Raw genomic sequence first — 21,284 nt, forward strand, 5'->3', positions numbered from 1 at the left:
CCCTATTGATTTGTTTGCTAGAGATTGTTTTCTCTATGTGACATTCTGTGCTCCTGACACGCACTCCTTTGAAGAGGAAGAAATGTTTGCATTCTTTTAATTGTGAGACAGAACTGTCATCTCTGTCTTGTCATGGAGCACAGTTTAAACTTTTGAAAAAGAGACAAATGTTTGTTTGCAATGTTTGAATAACGTTCCTGTCTCTCTACAACCTCCTGTGTTTCTGCGCAAATCTGTGACCCAAGCATGACAATATAAAAATAACCATATAAACATATGGTTTCTACTTCGCGGATTTTCTTATTTCGCGGGTGGCTCTGGAACGCAACCCCCGTGATGGAGGAGGGATTACTGTATTAAAAATATACTGTGTAAAACGCTAGGGGTCGCTGATGCCCCGTTAACCCCAACAGACAGACGCTCTGGACACCGAGTAAATGTCCCAAGATGTATTTTAATATTCTTCCTTCTCAGCGACAATGCTTTAAGCACCTCAGCCACAATAATCAAGCAATTAAATTACAAATAACAATAATAATAAATTCAATTCTTTCCTCCACACCTCCCAGAAAGCTTTGTCCACTTCCACCTGACTCTGGCTCTCCTGTTGGATTCCCACCAGTCCTTTAAATAGTCCTTGACCCGGAAGTGCTTCTGTCCTTCCAGGTCCAATGAAGGACCTTCCAGGTCCAATGAAAAACTGGCTTTTTCTGCATCCATCCCTGAATGTAGGCCCTCCAACCTGTAGGGAAAAACGTGGGGGTTGGTGGCAGAATTGGCACTCCAGTCACCATAAAAAACCTCACACTGGTTCCATTCCACCTGAACTAGTATGGTGCTGAGGTGTCACCTGTTGCATGGCTGCACTCAGGTCCTAATCTGGGATCCTGAGTGGTTTGTCATTTGTTGGGTGCGGCAATGTGCTGTATCAGCACGTGCTCTCTCTCTCTCTCTCTCTATAGAGAAAATCATCATAATGTATGTGTAATTGTACTGTATGTACACAATAAATAAAGTAAATAATATGGTTGATTTACTGAAATCTTTTTTAATACTTTCTCTAAAGCTTGCTGCCCAGGTCCTGGAGAACAAAGGAATTGGAATTGGAATGGTGGATTCAAGAAAAGATGCTAAAGTGGCCAAAAAACTCGGTAAGGTGAGAAAAGAAATGGTTTAAGCACAGACCCATAAACCATATAAATAAATGTCTTTATTAGAAAGCTATGTGATGACCCAGAGGTCTGTGCTTGGCCGATTGCTCTTTTTTAAAGTCATTCAGACCCCAAGGTCTTACTTATATATTCATTATTTATTCTAAGCAATTAAGTTAAGAAAAGCAAAAACCTACTTCCTCTTTTCATACGATTGCGCGGTCTTAGAAAAATTGTATTTATCCCATATTGCAGGTCTGGAACTGCTACAGGACTAGTTAGATAATCTGAAAAGCATGAGTAATATTGACTTGATTAATCCTGAGTCCACCAGCAGCATCTACAAACTTCAAAGAGAAGTGATAAGCTGAATGACAAAAAGGGGATAAGTAAACTCTGTTATAATCCAAATGGAAAATGACATGAAAAATGCTTATATTTCTGTATTTGTCTTCCCCATGGGGTATTAGCCTTTCCAGTCTGATGCTTAACATCTTGGAAGGTGCAGTTTACAAATTCCTCCCTTATTATTAGTGTTTTTCTTGTTAGTGATTACAGTAGGTTTGAAGTTAGTAAAACAAATAATGTTTTATAACTGTAATCTTTGTTTTTCTTATAAGAGTTTTCATTCCACATGTTTTGTCCATCGGTTTTCATTCCATTTTCTTTTTTGAGGAGAGTAACAGGGAGCCACAGTCTGTCACACTAACAAGAGTGAGCATACGTGAATGTGACTTCATTATTTTGTGGTTAAGAAGCATATCATACATGTAATGAAATATAAAAATCATAGAAGGTTCAAGTGATGTGAATATGAAACAATGTGACTAAATTCTTATTGTTCTCCCAGTTGTGGGTACTGTCATAAAGTTATTCAATAAAAATTGATCCTGCTTTGACGCAGTTTCTTGATTCCCGCAAGTCTTAAATTCAGAACCAATTCAACACAGTGCCAGACAGTAAGGGAAGGCCTGTTTTTGATTATCATCTTTTCTTACATGTATTATATGCCCCACACTTCCCATATTCCCCTTTGCCATTACAGCCCTTCACTGTCCCAGTGCAATACACAAGTTACCTTTTAACTAACTTTGTCAAAAAACAACTTGGAGCTTTACACCAATGATGTGATATAATGGAAATGACAAAAGGTTAGAAAAAATGATAAAGATATATCTCAAATGAAAGATGAACCAGTGTATTCAAAAAAAGAAGGCACTAGTCTTCAAATGGATAGTGGGAGTTTGCTACATCCCGCTCCTTTTAACCAATTTTAGGGTTATCATGAATTATTTAACCTGCTGTTAAATAGCACCTCATGAGTCAAAGACAGGCACAAATGCTCACTCTGGTTGTCATCTTCTTTTCTAGGTCTGGAGGAGGAAGGAAGTGTGTATGTATTCAAGGAAGACAATGTCATTGAATTTGACGGAGAGCTCTCTGCTGATGTTTTGGTTGAATTTCTTTTAGATGTAAGTATGTAAAAACTAGACATGATTTAGTTGTGATTGATTGGAGTTTTATGGTGCACTGGAATGATGTACTGAGATTAGAAATTATTCAGTATTTCCAGTACTACATGAGCGTAACTTTCAATATAGAGGAAACACAAACATGAATCGAGTGGTGGACCACCGTGGGCTACCAGCAGGGCCGGATTTTCCTATAGACTAACTAGGCTTCAGCCTAGGGCCTCAAGATCAAGAGGGGCCTACATTCAAATTGTTAGCAAAATTTTATTATCTCTCATGTAATTTACAAACTTAAAAATGGAAGGTGAAAGGGCCTCATAAGTGGAATAGCCTAGGGCCTCTTTTCATATAAATCCGGCCCTGGCTACCAGAACCAATTCATTGCACTTGAGCAGAGATTCTACTGGTGATCTCAAAGTACAGGAGATCTCCTTTTAGAGCTGTCATGGTCAACATGATGAGCAACAGGGCTCACCCTGTTTTTGCCAGTAGCAACAAATAGAAGTGAAGCAATCCAAGCATGAAGGAGGCAATGGTGATGGATAAGAAACACTGCTTTTAAAGCTATACATGTGTAGTATAATATCAACTGGATCATACTGTTTCGTCTTGTTCTCCTTGTCTCTACTCTTTCCCTGTCACTCTAATTCCACGTTGTTAGTTTTTGTTTTGTGTAGTTGCAAAAATAAAAAAAATAATAATTGAAAGAAAGGATTAGCTATCGTGTTTGATTTCAACATATTGTAGTGACCCGACATGTGGGTGGAGAGTGAAGGAGGACGCAGACGACAAGAAATACAATTAGTAAAAAGTGTTTTTATTTCCCAGGTTTAACTTAGAAAAGGGAAGCCATGCAACTGAAACATAATCAGGAGAATAACATATGGAACTATTTATGACCTTAAATAATACCTTTCCATTGTTGAGGCCTTGGAGAGTACCCTAACTAAGTCGACTCTGGTGTATTTCTTTGGACCCAACACATGCCATAACTAAACAATGAAGCTTCCACTTAGTTTTCCCAGGACCCACAGCATGCGGAGTTTACTCTGCAATGTTCATCATTGTTCATTTTCCCTTTTTTACCTCTTTGCTTCCAGAGATACTCTTTTACATACTGAGTCAGGAAGTCTTTTCCCCTTGACCTTCTTGTAAGCCCCCTTGGTTACATGGAGCCACATCTCTGACCACAGCTTCTGTCAGTGACTTCCTTTTGCATGGCTGACAGGTCCCAGGCATTCAGTTCTCTCCTATCCTCTCTCCCAAGTCCTGATGCCAACATTGTGTTGGCCACACTGATAGATGTGTTACAGTCCTGCTGAAAAGCTGCAATATTTTATAAAAAAAATCCTGAAACAAACTATACAAGTGAGTATTACAGGGCTTAGCAAAGAAACTGCCTGTGCAAAGTTTGCACATACGCCCGCTATCAACCTGGATTGTTCTCTAGATAGTCTGCTTTTCATCCCATGTGCTAACAATGCATTTATTAGGTTATCTGATGGAAGACATTAATTTGGCTCAGTATGAATGGCCATTAGCGTGCTCTACAGTGATCTGACTTCTGTCCAAAGTTTATTCCACCATTGTACACTGTATTTATGGGATGTACACCAGTTTCTGCAGGCCTACACAGGTTGGAAAATAGATGGCTGAGCTGATGGCTAATATCAAAACTTTAATATTAGTTACATTAAAAGTGTCCAGACTTTATTGTTACTATGTTATGAACAACTTTCATTTGTGCAGCTGAATTTCCTTGTTATACATTATATTGTCAATACAGGACTCTAAAGGAATACAAATTAAAAGAACCTTTCAGGGAAGAAACCAGCTGTTAAGTAGCTTTTGACAGTTTCCACTGGGTACTACTTTCTGGGAAATTGCTTTTTATTTTGGGAATCATTCCAAGGACACTCCGAGTCTTACTCCTCTCATATTTCCAACCCTATCTGCCCACCTACCTCCTGAGTTATCAGGCTGCTGGCCTTGAAAATTTGAGTAATCTTTGGTGGTCCACTGTGTGTGGTCCTTTGAAGTCTCTGATATGAAAACTTTAATTGTGGTTATCTGTTCAAGTTGGAGTCATCAATTAATCGGTGTGTGGTAAAAATCAAATAACAAAACACTAACACGATAATGTGCAGATACAGTAATAACTTGACCCAAAACACAATAGCCAAACAAACTAAAAATGTACTATCAAATTACTGGTTATTTTTTCTGATGGTTTTATGCAAAGTGAACTAAAAAGCACAAAGACATAGTACAATAATCCCAAATATCTCCATTATTAACACTGACTGATTAACTAATTAAATCAAGATCACCCAGAAGTCAGCAGCTGCACCCTACATTCCCACACCTTTACCACAAGGCCACTTTGCTCACAAAAATAAAGCATAAAGTATGTTAATAAAACAGAAAACAGGACAGAAAGAATGTTAAAGGCCACATTTCCTCAACTGTTCTTGGTTTGATTCAACTGTTGTTCTAAACAAAGATGGTCATGTCAGTCACTCTGTATATACCCATTAACGTGTTGTCCTAAAGGAATCATAGTGTCATGTCAATATTTAAAGGCACTCTTGTCAAACAGTAGTACTTTTCTGCTTACATGGTCCTTAATATGAATTTTCCACCATCAAGGTTTATGACCAACAAGAGCATCTTTAATGTGCAAGATTATATCATTTGCTGTTTTATTTTTAAATCTCAGGTAACAGAAATAAGAAAGCAAATTCTCAAATTTGGTTTAATCGATCGGGCAAACCAGAAAGAACTAATAACAGATGTCCTAAACAAAATAATTTATATTGATACTGTTAAATTGACAGAGCTTTGAATAAAGTAAAGATGGTTAATTCTAGCAACCTCTCAGTCTGAAATTAGATGTTATCTAATATATCATTAATTGATGCATGGGTAATATGCACTCTGCAATTGGAAAATCAAAAAATGACACAAACATCAAGAAAGTGTGAACAAAAATAATTAATTCTAAGGAAACAAAATATGGAAAAAATATCCAGTAGTGAGGCTGAGAGAAAAATGAATGAAATATTGAACCAGAAGATTAATTTTAGGAAATAGTCAGAAACTGGTAAGATACCAAAAGATGTTAATTCTGTCACCAAAGTGTCTGTTCAAAGTGCAGTATCTGTACACCTACTGTGTATACTGTAGTCTGTCAGTCTTAAAATGCCATACCTGCAAGGCTCCCAGAATCAGACAGCAGTTATGGTCCTTGATTGTTTTTCGTCTGGCACATTGTGCATTCTACCAGCCACCAATTTATTGCCATGTCTGGTGTTCAGTCACTGGCCAGCACCAGATAACCCTGCTGGTAATGTTCTGAGGTCTACTTTTGCCCAGTTGTGCCTGTCCCATTTTCTCTTAATTTTGTCATATTTATTAACCCTGTAAATACTGTACATGGCAAAAAATAACGACTTGCAGGACTACTGTAGTTCTCTCTTTCTCTCTGGACATGCATTCAGTATGTTAATGTTTGGACGTTGAAGTGTTAAGGAAATGTTAATGGTTATAAAAATATTTTTAAGTTTCCTCCAACATCCTATAAGCACATAAGTTAAGGCTGATTGGCACTAAATTGGCCTGGTTTGTGTGTTTGAATGGACTGGATAGGCTATGTGGTCCTGTGGACCTCTATTAGATTAACTGGGTCTGGAAAATGAATGAATGCACTCATTTGTAATACAATCTCCTAATGTTTGCCACGTATTTATTATTTCCATGCTTGAGCTCAAGGTGTATGCAGGCTCAAATGCCTTTCATCTTTTTTATTTTTTTATATTTAAATTATCTTGCATTACTAACCATTTTATGATATTTTGTCGTATGTTATAGTCTTGTTTTTTTAAAAGATTCGAGTTAAAGATGAATTGCATTACATCACATAAAATTCTTCAACTTTTGGTAGCCACTTTAAATTTGCTCTGTTCTGATGACTGTCTAGGTCTCCTAATATACTGCCGTTTCAGTAGGGACCCTCTTGGCGAAAAAGTACATACTGTATACATGATAAACTGTACTGATGTACTGTATCATGACATATCCAGTGTTGCATTGAAGGTTAGGCCACGGCTCTTATTCTTGATCTTCAGCTTTGTCCTTCTCACAGAGGTTGTTTATTCAATAGAGAGTTTAGACAATGATAAAGAAGCTGCTTGCATTTGTTCTTTTGTTTATGTATGTTTGCATTTTTCACCAGCTGCTGGAAGAACCAGTAGATCACATCAACACTCCTAATGAACTGCGGGCCTTTGAGAACATTGAAGAGGAGATCAAGCTAATTGGATATTTTAAGAATGAAGAGTCAGAACGTGAGTACCAGTCAGAAGCCTGATTACTTTAACCATTTTTGCTGATAGATCCATCCATCCATGTTTCTAACCTGCTAATCCAGGCCAGGGTTGCAGAATAGCTAGAGCCCTAGAGTCAGTAGAATCCCACCAGAAAATGCCGGACAAAATTCAGGTAGTGGTGGATGCGCTATGTGGCAAATAATGTCTAATGCAAGTTAACATAAAATTTAAGAAATAACAAGATGATGTTGGGGTATACAGCAAGCTGTGTCACTTTAAAATCTGAGAATGATTTGTGCAGACATGTGAAGCTTCTTCTGGAGTAATTTTTGAAGAAGAAAAACAGGACAAAAGACAGAAAAGTTCTCGTGAATACAAGAGCTACTAGAATGATTCCAGGACTGCAGTGCATAAGTTGAAGAAAACGGAGACTGGAAGTGAAATAGTAGATGTGCTGAAAATGATCTAGAAGGATGAAACCTGCTCTTGCTTTAAAATCACTTTCCCAAGAAGTTAATGGTGACACAGGTGGAAGTGTTTTCATGGTAAATTTGTCACAAATGCTATGAGATAATTCTTCACAGACAGAATTATCGACACATGGAAGAAGAAGAAGAAGAAGAAGAGAGCAAGTTGTGCAGCAGAGAAGAGCAACTTGGACTCTTTGACTAGTCCTTCAGTCTTGCAGCCTAAAAACATTTATATTGTACATTACTGGTCAAGTGCTGTGGAATGGTGTTCACCATTGAAAGGCTCTATAAAAATAAACCATCTTAAATTTATTTGTGTTACTTCAGCAGCAATAAGATCTGGAAGACATTAGTGGCTCAGACTCTTGTATGTCTATGTCACTTGCATAGACGTGAACATTCAAGCATTTTTAGTGTTTTACTTTGACTGAAGATCTGATTCAATTCAGGTTAAAAGTATGCAAATATGCAGCTTGGGATTTTTCTGTTAATATTTTGAAACATTACAGTATATGCTTCATAAAACTCTAATTAAAACAAGAAGTGAAAAGGGCATGTGATGAAGAACTATCTCTGTGTACATTCTGGCACAACTTTTTCTCATTTAGGTTTATGGGGGAGTTGCAACCTGTATGGGAAGTAGTAGATGAGATGCGAGTAAAAACTATATATTTAATTTTGTGAATATAATTTTGAGTCATTTTTTTCCTAAGCATAATGAATATGTGAGCAAGCTAAATACATCTAGATTTCTGTCAATGATGCTGTTTCCTTTTCACTCACAGACTATAAGGCATTTGAAGAGGCAGCTGAGCATTTTCAACCCTACGTAAAATTCTTTGCCACATTTGATAAAGTTGTAAGTATTTGTTCACATTGTTCATGTATTCTTTTCTGATAATTGTTCAGTCCTACTGTTATTAAGGGAGGTACTGTATACCATTGCTAACTTTGCGATAGGATTATGCAAGGAGGCTATCTGTTTTTTTCCATCTGTGAAAACAGTAACTAAAGAAACATATAAAGGGTTGGGGTTTGTCTCTGAGGCCCATTTAATGCCAACAACAAAAAAAAATCAAGCAGATGGAAATACAGAGAAAACAATAAGACCCTAAGGTCTTGGCACGGGCTTCCTCAACTTGGGAGAAACACTTCCAAGAGATCCGAAGCAACACACTTGGATGCTTGCTTGCAAATTAATGCTGACATCTGGCCTCCATTAGATTTAAATATCAGCTGGAGTGCAAGGGGTGCACTGTCAGTGCTGGGATGGAAGTGACATCATGGTTCACTGAAAAACTCTTTTTCTGTTCTAAGAGTGGAAAAGGAAAGACTATTAGCTCTGGTGCTGCACCGTTTTCTTTCCCTGTATTTCCTGTTGTTTTAGAGCTTGTAAGATGCTCCTTGGGCTTGTGTATTTGCCACATCCATTTATTCAATTAATACAAGACTGCAGGGTGACTTTCCCTGGAAGGGTCTGGCTCAAGACAGTACAAAATGGGACAACTGTCCATAGTGGATGCATTCAAACAAACAAGCATACTTTCTTTCCACATTAACACACATGCGTCTTTTGGATGAAGAAGAATGTGGAGGATGTTTGTCTGCAGTGATCAGACTAGGAATCAAAACACATTTTGCTTGAGCTATAACATAGCAGAGCTAACTATTTCATTATTATGCTGTTCAAAGGTAACACTTTACATGAAAGTGCAATAATAATCCAAAAAATCTGAATCAAAATGATAGGCAGGATTTATTTGCTGTCAGACAGTCTTTTTAAACTTGTAGACAAAAACAAAAATGGTAACATGGGTGATTAGACTTACCAAAAGTTTTGATAGCGTTATACCAACCAGATTAATTATGAAGTTAGAATGAGTAGCATCAGCAAATCAAACAACCATACAAAACTGTTTTAAAGACAAAGTGCACAGGCACAAAAAAGGGAGTACAGATAAGAGGGAAGGGACTGCTCAGCCAAGACAAAGTCATTAGTCGGGTCCTTCAGATAGCTGTGCTTGGTTAGATGGACAGAAACAGGCAGAAGTGGTTTAGACATATGGGGTAAAACACAGAAAATAACTGGTGAAGAAGGTGACTGGGACCACAGAAAGTGGAGGAAAGTAGATTGGGGGTATTTGGCCAACATTCATTCATCCGGATAATGGTGGCTAGACTGATTTCACATCAGGCCTTATTTGTTATATTATGTTAGTATGCTTTAGATGCTGACTTTTGATGTAGGCAGGAATTCCTCACAACCTCCTTATCAGAGAAACTCCACATGCCTCCTCTCCAGTGAGTTTACAGGTGTTGGGTAGGAGACAGATATGATGTTTGTGCTTTTAGTTTGTAAAAGGCTCACGGCTCAGACACAGACTGTTCTCTGAGGCCTTCTCTTTTTCATATTAAAAAACTGAAGAGGTTCACTTCAGAAGGCTTTTTGTTCATATAATTGTTTAATCCTATATTATTAGTGTCAATACATCATCTGGTTCTACTACTCACGATTAAAGATGCTGCCCAGAAAATGATGACATAGGTTGGACCTGATCATTTCCAGTTTTGGCATCCCTAATATGGACTTAAGTAAAAAGTGGTGAAGTACACCAATGAACCATGGAAGTGTTAGAAATTCGTTTTGGTTACTTATGATTTTTTCACAGGAATTATCTCTTTTTAGGATATTGACGTACTTAATTCTATTTTTTGTTAGTTTTTCTGCTTTTGTGTATAAAAGTTCTCAAGAAATGAATTTCTAGGAGAGTATGTTGCCTCTAAGTGATCCTTACATGGTGGTCAGTTTATTTAGGAACTGCCAACATATTTAAGGATCTGCTGGACATTTTGTTCTAAATAAAGGGAGAAAATACATTTAATAATTAAAATGAATTCATTGCTCTAACATTTTAATAATATTACAGGTCTCAAAGTTTTGCCCATTCTATTGACTAAGTGTCTTGAACTATCTTTTTCAGTAAGGTATTTGTGTCTACTGCTATTACATATCAAATAGCACTTCCATAATTTCTCTACTGCATTTCCTTAAATCTCTGCTATTTACAACATTACTCCATTATATGATAAGATCTAAAGTGTCACGACATTATTGCTGCAGGAGTGTTTCTTCCATCGAGATCATCTCATCTAGTCCAATAAAACTACTCTCCAGCCTCAATGTAACTTTGTTTTTTCTGCCACAGGTTGCAAAGAAGCTGACGTTAAAAATAAATGAGGTGGACTTTTACGAGCCTTTTATGGCGGAACCTGTCACAATTCCTGGAAAGCCACTCACTGAAAATGATATTGTGGAATTTGTAAATGAGCACAAAAGGTACAGTACAGTCTTCTTTCCCGTCTTTAACATCAAGTGAAGCTGTAGTACACTGAGCTCTTTGGCTGAGAATGTTAAATGAGGAAAAAATCAAAAGAAAGAAGTCATTGTTGTATTACACCTCACAGTAAATCATCTGTAGTTTTAAAGCAACATTAAGTACTTAATACTATATATTGCTAAGAAAGTAGGTGTACTGAGGGTGATGGTTAATGAAAAATAGGAGAACATATTCTAAAAGCCTATAAATTACAGAAAAAAATGTGAGTGCACATGAGAAACATGTTCCTAGGAAGCCCATCCATTGGCCTAGTTTTTAAAATGTAGCCTAGAGGTTAAATGTGGTGGAAACTCAGTAGGAAAGTAACACAGAGTGGAGTCTACACCAGCGGCTCTGCGAGCAATGCAAGAAACAACCCTGGATGTGATGTCAGTCTACCTCTAGGACACACCTTGACACTATCTATGTTATCAAACACATCTTTGGGATATAAAAGGAAAACCGAAGTACCCAGAGGAAAACACGTCCATACAAAAGCTTCAAGCATAGCGCTCTGGAGCGGTGAGACAGCAGTGCTAACCACTGTACCGTCATGCTATTGAAGGTGATTTATGAAGATAAACTATTGTATGTACAATCTGACTCAAAAGTACAAAGTTAACAAACTTTAGAGAACAACATTCAAGGTTGAGTACAAAATGTACAGTACTATAGGTAGACTAAAAATAAAGTAGGCCTCAAACAAAACGGAACTTCTTGGACATCTGATTGGAGATTAATTGCTAAAATTATCTCTTTAAAAAGAATCCTGTGGCTGACAAAAGTTTATCCCAGTATGTGAGGGCACAAGGCAGATGTTGGGCTCTTTGCCCCTCTTAGGGAGCACTTACAGTACATGCAGCCTCACTTGGACCACTTGAGGGCTGACAAGTCCGCAGCCTGCTAGTCTTCGGATTGCATATATAAAATGCTGAGTCCTTGGTGGAAATTCACCTAAACAATAACACAAAATGCAAACTTCATTCAAAGAGCTATAATCAAGCAATGGCTCAGGAGCTGCGAGGTGTGGACAACTTACTTCATGAACTATACATCATGCATGTGTTCTCCAGGTCTGACTACAAAACAAAAGCAAATGGTTCAATGTCTACCACAGCATCGGTGAATGAAGAATGACAGTGTTATGAATTTCAGGATTTCTGAAGATAAAAAATGTTTATTCTGTCCCACATAAGTCCTAAAAAACACTTCCAAAATTGCCCACATAAGGGGATTTACAGTCAAATTTAATGACTAGATGTAAGGGCAAACACAGGATCTTCATAAAACACAAAGTTTATTTTCATAAAATGTCCTATTACACTATGAAGCTCCAAAGAGCACAAAGGAGTTTCCAGCAAAGACAATCCAAGGCCAACAAAGTCCTAATAGTATATCCAAAGCAAAGTCAAAAAACAGAGCACAGGTTCAAAATATCCAGAAATCACAAAGCACAAAAAAGACTCACATAAACTCACCACTCACAGGTACACTCAAAATGAACCACCAAGATCTGTGGGAGACCCTCCGGATTTATAGGGGGATTTATAGAGGGCTGATGCTGAGCGGTGATTGGTAGGTGGCCCAGTGGGAGACCACCCATAAAACTCTTGGAACATAACACAGGCAATCTATATACATCGTCAAAATCAAAAACAAAGAACTATGCACATAATCAACAAAAGTAACATTAACATAAATAAAAATATCAGGAATGAACAAAACAAGCGTAACACAAGAATCTGAACCTCTTGAGATGACAAATCCTGACTGAAATATAACACGGTGCTAATTTCTTGCCTTTTCATAATTTCTGTTTAAAAATGATACTGTTATATTTTTTATTTTTCATGACACCATTTTGAGCTGTTTGTTTTCAGTAAGAGTGCTAGGTTGTGTTCTGCGAGAGAATGACAGCTCAGGAGATGAAACTTAAATCAGAAGTAACCAATAAATCGAATCAATCTTTCATCAAAACCAGAATGTAAACCAAAATGTTAAGTCAGTAAGTTGCAAATTTGTTTGCTGTGAATGGTTAACTGTTGAGAATGTATTCACATTCCTGGATGAAGTGCCCCAATGCAGAACTGCTTATTTACAGTATGACTGCAATTATGATTTCACATGACATGCCTTCTAGGACACGCCCCTTGACAACCAGCTGTCACATCATGGCAACAGGTCCAAAAAATGGCAGTGTCCATAAGACAAACAAAATGGAGTTGTGGCAAATCCAAAACAAATAATAATTAATTTCTGGTTAAAACAATGATTCATAACAAAAGAAATCAAATATTTAAAAGCCTCATATTAAAAAATGTAGAAAACAGACATAAATGTCAATAAGAAAAATTTCTGAAGTCCTGAAAAACATCTCAGTTTTCATCATCTGGCCATCCTTGTAATGTCAGAGATTCATTCATTCATTTTCCACAGCTTGTCTGAAACCGGGTTGCGAGGGCAACAGTCTTAGCAACGAGGCCCATATGCCCCTTTTCCCAGCCACACTTGCCAATGCATATTTTGGGATCCTAAGATGTTCCCAGGCCATTTGGCAGATATAATCCTCCCAACAAGCCAGCAATTGAACGTGCCAAATGTTGTGTGTTTAACAGAGGACAAAATAATAAGTGTAAGTCAAATACCAGGAAGACAAGAAGTCAAATTATGTAATTCCAAAGTGCTAACCAAAATCAGAGTCAAAGATATTTCGCAAAGGGTCAAACACTAGATCATAAATAAATATTTATGCTTGTTTTCTCACATACAGTATCCACAATTTTGAATACTGCAGAGCAGGCTTTTAAAGTGTTTCAACAGTAATGTCAGTTAGTAGCAAACCATTGCATTCTAACAAATAGGCCATAAAATGTTAATATCCACTAAAAAACAAAATAGTGCCATATTAAATACAAAACATAATGTTAACACATGGGGCGGCACAGTGGCGCAGTGGTAGCGCTGCTGCCTCGCAGTTAGGAGACCCGGGAAGCGAACCCTCCCTGCGTGGTGTTTGCATGTTCTCCCTGTGTCTGCATGGGTTTCCTCCCACAGTCCAAAGACATGAAGGTTAGGTGCATTGGCGATCCTAAATTATCCCTACTGTGTGCTTGCTGTGTGGGTGTGTGTGTGTGTGCCCTGTGGTGGGCTGGCGCCCTGCCCGGGGTTTGTTTCCTGCCTTGCGCCCTGTGTTGGCTGGGATTGGCTCCAGCAGACCCCTGTGACCTTGTAGTTAGGATATAGTGGGTTGGATAATGGATGGATGGATGGATGTTAACACATACAAACCTTATTCTAAACTTATTATGGAAGGAGAACGAGAATATTTTCGCTATCTCTGAGCTTTGAAACATCAGAATCACTCATTCTAGAGCCTGGGAAAAAAAAGAAATCCCAAACATAACATATCACAGCAGTCCCCACTTTGTCCAAGTTTTTGGATTGTGGTAGTTAGTATTTCAAAATTTCCAGTAGTTATGCCATTTTTGCAAGATTTTTGCAAGATATGGTTTGCATATTGGTTACAAGATTGTTTTGGTTTATTTTGGTTTAGACCTCTGCCCATTTGACTTTCTCTCTCCCTTGAACCATACCTTTTTGTGTTTTGTGACCTTTCTTTTGTTGTCCGGAATGGATAGTGTTAGGATAAAACACATGCTACCACCAGGTGGAAAAACACATCCAACAGTATGTCCAAATCTGTACCTGGGGTGACTACCTGTGTGTGGAACTCAGTAACTCACAGCTGCCAATCCACTTACCTTGCAAGACTTTGGGGTGATGAAGCATAGGGGGAGAACGTGCAAACGTACACAGACAGTGACAAGGTTGGGATTTGAATCCTGTCACCAGGATGTAAGAGGCAGTAAGCTCAAGCAGTCCACACCTTATATCCTGCATTCCCATGTCATTCTGTAAAACCTGAGAATTAATTCTGTTCGGTGGGGACTTTGCATGCACTCTAGTCTGAATGAGGCAGTAAAATGTCATACCTTAGGATTCCTCCTGTAGCGTTGTAAACTCAACATTTGATGTTATTTACTGGTCTTGCATGATTATGCTAGATGTTAAAAGTGAATGCACCAAATGGGCGAGGATGTGGTCTTTGTTTGGCATTTACATACTTTGATTTATCTGAATGTTGTTCCTCCTGCCAAATGCTAGAACCTGTTAATGTCATTCTGTCTTCTCTGTGGTGCAGCTCAGTGGATGAATTTTCCAAGGTCATTTCAAAGAGACACGCACTGTGATTAAGCCATTCTGCTCTTTTGCTGCTGAAGCCAACAGCTGTGATTGTGGACAGGGGAGAGTTTGTGTTTCAAAGTGACATCTGGACGAGACAACATAGTCAGTACTCAGAATGAGAAACTGATACTGTACTGTAACATCTGCATATAAAATACTCACCTTTGACCTTTGTGCTCGAACGTGAATGTTTAAAAGTACATTGCTAGGGAATAATGTTAGGCAACACCTCAGTTAGATTATAGCTATAAAGATAGAAGTAGCTCATTGTGTTCTGTTTACCAAATATTTCCAAAAATATGTTTGACTTAAGATTTGAATGTCTCATAGTGATAGTTTCCACCTAAACTGCCAGGTCACTTGCTTCATATATGGTACCAGTGAAAGAATACTCACTTAACATGTGTAAAATTTACTGTTAAATGGCCTCCATCTCTGTCTCCATGTTGCTAATTGTTTCCTTAAACTGAAAACATTCAGCTGCTTTATTATTAAAGTGAACTGCTTTACTTGGTTGTATAATACAATGGAGAAGATACAATTCCTTTAATCTTTGTTCATAGCTCACACCACTGAAATCGGCCTAGTCGCTCTTCCAGGGACTTTTTCTAGTGCTGATATGTCTAATAAGTCTGCACAAACATATAAGATAACTACCTTGACTTTTTTATACAATTAAAAAATTGCATTACATTTAATAATTACATTTAATAAATTAGAAAGAAAGAAAAAGAAAGAAAGAAAGAGAATTTTTTTGGGAATTTTGAATTGAACTTTATTAATCAATACTCAACAAGTCATTTACAATAACAAAAGTAACGCAAACAAAGAAAATCCAAACTCATCCCAAAAAAACAACACTTAATTTATATCTCTCTATTATAAAAAAAAAATTTTGGAAGGAGGCGAGACGTGATTTTCTTAGAGTGACACTTTCACGTCCCACGGGATACTGTCAGACATATAACTTGTAGAGAGAAAGAAACGATATTCACTCATGGGCAGTTATATGTTGCGTTGTCACGATGTAATTCCAAACACGGAATCAAAATTCAATGCGATACTGATGAAAAGGTAAAGGCGAAAAGAGATCAACAGAAGTGTGCTGCGCAAGATGCAGATCAAGTGGCACGGCAGCAGCAGCAGCAGCGAGCCAGCAGCTGATTGAGCAAAGAGGAGGTAAAAAAAAAACTGTATTGTTTCCCATTGTGTCACCGTTTAAGAGGGTGTTTCGGAGGAGCGACCGCGTCTCCTTGGGGTGTGTTCAGCCCCCCCTTCTTCACAACGTGAGCGGCAGTGACGTGAAGTTGTCGACGCATAGTGCTGGCTGGGAGGGGGGAGTGGTTGGCAAGCGAAGCGAGCAGGGGGGCCCCCTTGTGTTAAGTAAGAAAAAACAATTCATTATCTTCAAGTTTCTCCTCAAAAGAATTCACATTTTCAGTCATTCTGTAGAATTTATCTTCTAAAAACACTCTGGCTTTTACCAGTCCATGAAATATGTTGATCATGTCACGTTGTTTGTTTGACCTCACTTTTTCCTTTTTGGGACTTATAAATGGCCATGTATTCATTTTGATTATAGTTATTTCCATTATTACCATAAATAAATACACAGTCATTAAAAGGCAAGTTAAGAACACTGAACAGAAAGAAAGAAAGAAAGAAAGAAAGAAAGAAAGAAAGAAAGAAAGAAAGAAAGAAAGAAAGAAAGAAAAATTTGAAGTTAATCACTTCTGTAAACCATCTGGTTAAGCAGATGAGTCTTTCTCGTAAAGTGAAGTTTTTCAGTTCTGACTCCCCACTGTGTAATTATTGTTCTTTCAGCTTTCTCTCAAACATAACCTAATATAGTGCCACAGGGGGCCTGAGCGTAAGGCAGGAGCATATCCTTGGAATAGGTGTCAGCTCACTAGCAATGATCCAATTTACAATTACCAATCAGCTCGGCCTGTCCTTTCTAGTGTGAGAGGAAAAGAGGAATACCTAAACAAAATACCTACTCTTGGAAGTAGCAGAAATACCATTTTAGCAATTTTCCTAATTTAGGAAAACTACTCCCAGCTTCAACCAGGATTTAGGAGAGTTTTCCTAACTCACTTGGAACTTCCAGAAGATGGCACTCAGATAAGGGTCGGCACGTACATCCCGGGAAAGGCAGAATGTTTATGTACAACAGTGATTTCATAAAAAGATATTGATTCGTTAGTGATGGAATAGTATTTGTAACAAATCTTGTATGTTACATGATTGCTCCATACACGAGGAGAAACCATGTGCTGTCAGCCAAAATTAAAGTGTTGGTAACGTTGTTTTTTGGTCAGTGGGAAAATATACCTTTGCTTTGGGTATGCCACAACCATGTTTTTCTCAAATTTTGCACCAAACTTTAAATAGCCTAATAATGTGTGAGGTAGTGCTGTTTTAACAGCATCATAGGCCACTGGGAAAAGTAGTGCACTTGGACCCCTGTTTTAACAGCAAAACAGAAACATTCATAGGCAACAGACATATCATAGACCCCTAAGCTCCTGGAGCCCCCGGTCAGTGCCCATTGTACCCATACTTTAAGACGGCCCCGGTTAGTGCATAGTTGTATAGATGTCCCCACCATTCCACATAAGGTAATAATTTGTTAAAGCAAGCTGCATTCATACAAATTAGCATGCAAACAAAGAGCACTGCCCCAAGTGTGGATGCATGTATATGTGAATTACAAGCAATAACAGTATTAACACACAGGTGGTCTTGGATCCAAACTGTACTGTAGTAGCCAGCAAATTACCCTGAAGATACAGTAGGTGGGGCTAGATGGGTGATTGACAGTGAAATGTCACACAAGTACGTAGAGCTCTGCATTCCACAAACCTCTTGAGCTTTAATGTTACACTTTACAAGAAGGTTCAAGATGGCAGGCAAAGACTCTTCTCCCTGGAGAAGATAAGGGGAGGTCACACTGGAAAAGCGAACGTGACTTATAGCCATGGCTATTCAGTGACTGTTACTTTACGAGACACTTCCCATGGCCATAACAGTGGGACGTGAAATGTTTTTAAAGAATGTGGATCATTCTTTGTTAAATAAGCATGCCAATTATTGGGCTTTACTCTCATTTGTTGTATGTGTCTCAGTCTGATTATAATATTTTTCTTGATGTTGTTGCTAAGTGGCAGCAATAACGTGCATCTTAGCACAATATCCTATCTTATTGTGCTTTCCTTCTTCTTCTCTAACTACTTTGAATATTATTATTATTATTATTATTATATTTGTGGTGAAGCCTTAGCATTAGAATCCGAAAACTATAAAACATCATGAGTGCCATTTTGTGGCTCAGGGTGCCGTAACATTGTGACATAATTCGTTCTCAAATGTGAACTCCTATTCATTGCTGGAAGTGGGTTTAGGATATTTCATTACGACTCATATCTTGCTCTAAGACAGGACATATTCTTATCCTAGTCAGACATTTAGTGCAGTTCCTAGGAGTAGTTCTGAGATGCTTCATAAATCCAGGCATTGGTCAGGATTTGAATCCTGGGCTCTGGAGCTGTGAGGCAGAAGCACTAAAACCCTGAACTGGATTAAGCAATTACAGCAATGGATGAATATATTTTATTTCTAAATGATTCTCCTAATTTTAATATACATCACCACTTCTTTGATTGTTTTCTTACAGCTAAAACACTGAAACAAGCTCTTTGGATTAATTTTTGCATATTTGGCCATATTCTTGCCTTTTGTAATTTCAGATTTTCCCTTGAACTGTTAATCTCCTGTGCTCATAATCTGTAAGGATAGCAGTGCTCTTACATTTCTTAGAGGACCTTTAAGTCTCTTTAGTAATGTCCAACGGGTCAGTCCTTACCTCTTATTTATTCTGTGATCTGGTATAGTTATCTACCCTGTCTGTATACTGATTGTATAAAATATTAGGAAACAATTGTTGAATAGATCTTTACTTAAGCAGCACATAGTGTCTTGATGGAAAATGCACTACATAAAAATAACTTTTTTACTTACCTTTTAACTTAAACATTTGCACCTAAAATGCTCCTGCATTGATGAACTGTACTTCCTAATTTATGTGATTGCTCTGGAGCCACCTGCACATCCACAAGCTCACTCAAGTGTATTTCTTTAAGACTTTAGCACATCTGTTTAAACTCTGCCTGTATGAAATTGTATTTAACAGTGGCATTTTATTCTCTGCCAGAACACTATGAAACTTAGATTAAGACCACTGAGCCTTAACTGATCAATAACCTCTTTATTCTGTCTTGATTATTAAAAAAAGTAACAACTGAAGGTGGACTGTCATACCCTTTATAGTGGATTTACAATCATTTCAAATAGCACAATTTTCTTAAACCTGCCTAATCCTGCTGCTAAACAACAATTTCATGATAGACCAAGCAGATTCCATAATGTTTGGAGGGACTTGTTGTGTCTGTCTCTTAACCCTTAGTTAGATTCTTGACTGATTTGTCTTATTTGTGTTATTGGTGGGTTCTGCCTGTGCTCATGAAGCATTTTCTTGAGACTTCTAATTGCTTCCCGCAGTCCAAAGAATGGCAGTCAGTTGATGGACATCTGTAAGTTGCATCATTGCAAATGTGACTGAAGTTACAAATGGGGTCATGGCAGTTGTGCAAAATGAACAAATAAATGAAGTTCATGGAGGTGACTAAAATGGGAAAGGCAAAGTGGCATAGCATGCCAGGACCCTAGTCACAATGAAGAATTATTAAGTGTGAACAGCCTGTTTTTCTGCCGTTTCTAATATTCTTTGTATTTTTTTCAGAGCTACTTTAAGAAAGTTGAGGCCAGAAGACATGTTTGAGACTTGGGTAAGAAAGTATACTTTTCAGTTTTTGATTTTTTTTATCACTTACACAGTGTTGATAATTATTCTGCTGCATAAATTATTCTATACAAAGATATAATATCAAAATTAAAAAAGTATACAGGTGGGATTCAAAAGATGATGCTGTTGGAGGCACCAAGAAATCTGATAGACTGTCTAAGTTGACTAAGATTAACTTTCCGACTGTTAAATGAGAAACATCATCTTTATTTACTCTGACTTTTCAAAATCAAATAACTTTTTGGTAAAGTTGGGTTTTTCTGAGCCTAATGGATATTTGATTGATTCATTAGTAAAATCCTTTTCCTTAGTTTTTCTGCTAATAATTAAAGTTTCTGGTCAACCCCTGAGTGAGTCAATCAGGGATGTGAAGCTTGATATACTGTATACGGTATACTTATATGATCCTGGGTTATATGAGCCCTCTTGTGGTAGACCACCTTGGTCCACTAAAGTTTGCCAGTTGGATCAGACTCAGTGATGATAGAATTTATGAAACAGAACAAGCTTAAACACATGTAACATAAATATCTCCTAAGCAAGAGTCCTCGGAGTCAGTGGTGCAGGACTGCAAATTCTTGTGGCTTTAAACCCAAAGTCCACTGTTACACTGTTAATTGGTGAAACATTAAATTGACCAGCAGGTGGCGAATGTACTGTAGCTACTGGCATGAGTGTGAGACAGGCTGACATCCCGTCCCAAGGTTTTCATAGCCTTGTCACCATTACTGTTGAGACATAATCCTATTTCTCTCTGATCTTATAATTGATAAAATGGCTGCAGGAAACTGATAAATGGATGGCTAGATTATCACTTAATTAGACTTAAATGACTGTTTTGATCCCAGCCTTGTATTAAACTAGGCCTTTGCCATCCATCTGTCTCAGGAAATGTTAGGCACATACTAAGGGGAGTATTCTGGATCCAATTAGCCAAAGAGAAGCTAACTAAAGCTGGAGTGCAATAACAGATGAGAACGAGCCTTGGAGATGGCTGTGAAAGACTCCTGCAACCAGTGCAGTCCTTCAGAAATGAGAATGATGACCTACAGTCTAAGCTCATTCTTTATTCTGAAAATGCTGTTAAGCTGTTACTTTAAAAGACCTTCTTAAAGCACTTTATTAAACAGTATAAAAGAAGGCCTAGCAGGGACTGTAATTGCAATTGAACTGCCATAGCACAGGCTGTAAGGTCAGCCATGGCCCAGTGACCATAATGCACCAAGAATAGGGACAATATGGCCTGATATTATGTATGTATGAAGACCTATAGCCAGGGGAGATATTAGATTATTTTGCACCCTTGGCCAAGCTTATTAGTGCACCAACCAACTGTTTGGCTAACCCATGAAGCTGAGTCTCAACTCCCCCCCCCCA

At 37.9% G+C, this 21,284-nt stretch overlaps 1 protein-coding gene across 1 annotated transcript in view; it reads left to right on the forward strand.

Moving 5' to 3' along the window:
- casq2 (calsequestrin 2) overlaps positions 1–21,284 on the forward strand; it is a 45,474-nt gene that overhangs the window by 12,010 nt on the left and 12,180 nt on the right. The window contains exons 2-7 of the mRNA XM_028800715.2: positions 1,067–1,151; positions 2,523–2,623; positions 6,858–6,969; positions 8,207–8,280; positions 10,628–10,758; positions 19,845–19,890. Of these exons, the coding sequence (XP_028656548.1) occupies positions 1,067–1,151; positions 2,523–2,623; positions 6,858–6,969; positions 8,207–8,280; positions 10,628–10,758; positions 19,845–19,890 (549 nt within the window). The remainder of the gene's footprint in view (positions 1–1,066; positions 1,152–2,522; positions 2,624–6,857; positions 6,970–8,206; positions 8,281–10,627; positions 10,759–19,844; positions 19,891–21,284) is intronic.

Source organism: Erpetoichthys calabaricus, chromosome 4 (assembly GCF_900747795.2).
Source record: "Erpetoichthys calabaricus chromosome 4, fErpCal1.3, whole genome shotgun sequence".
In the NCBI taxonomy this organism is placed as follows: domain Eukaryota; kingdom Metazoa; phylum Chordata; class Cladistia; order Polypteriformes; family Polypteridae; genus Erpetoichthys; species Erpetoichthys calabaricus.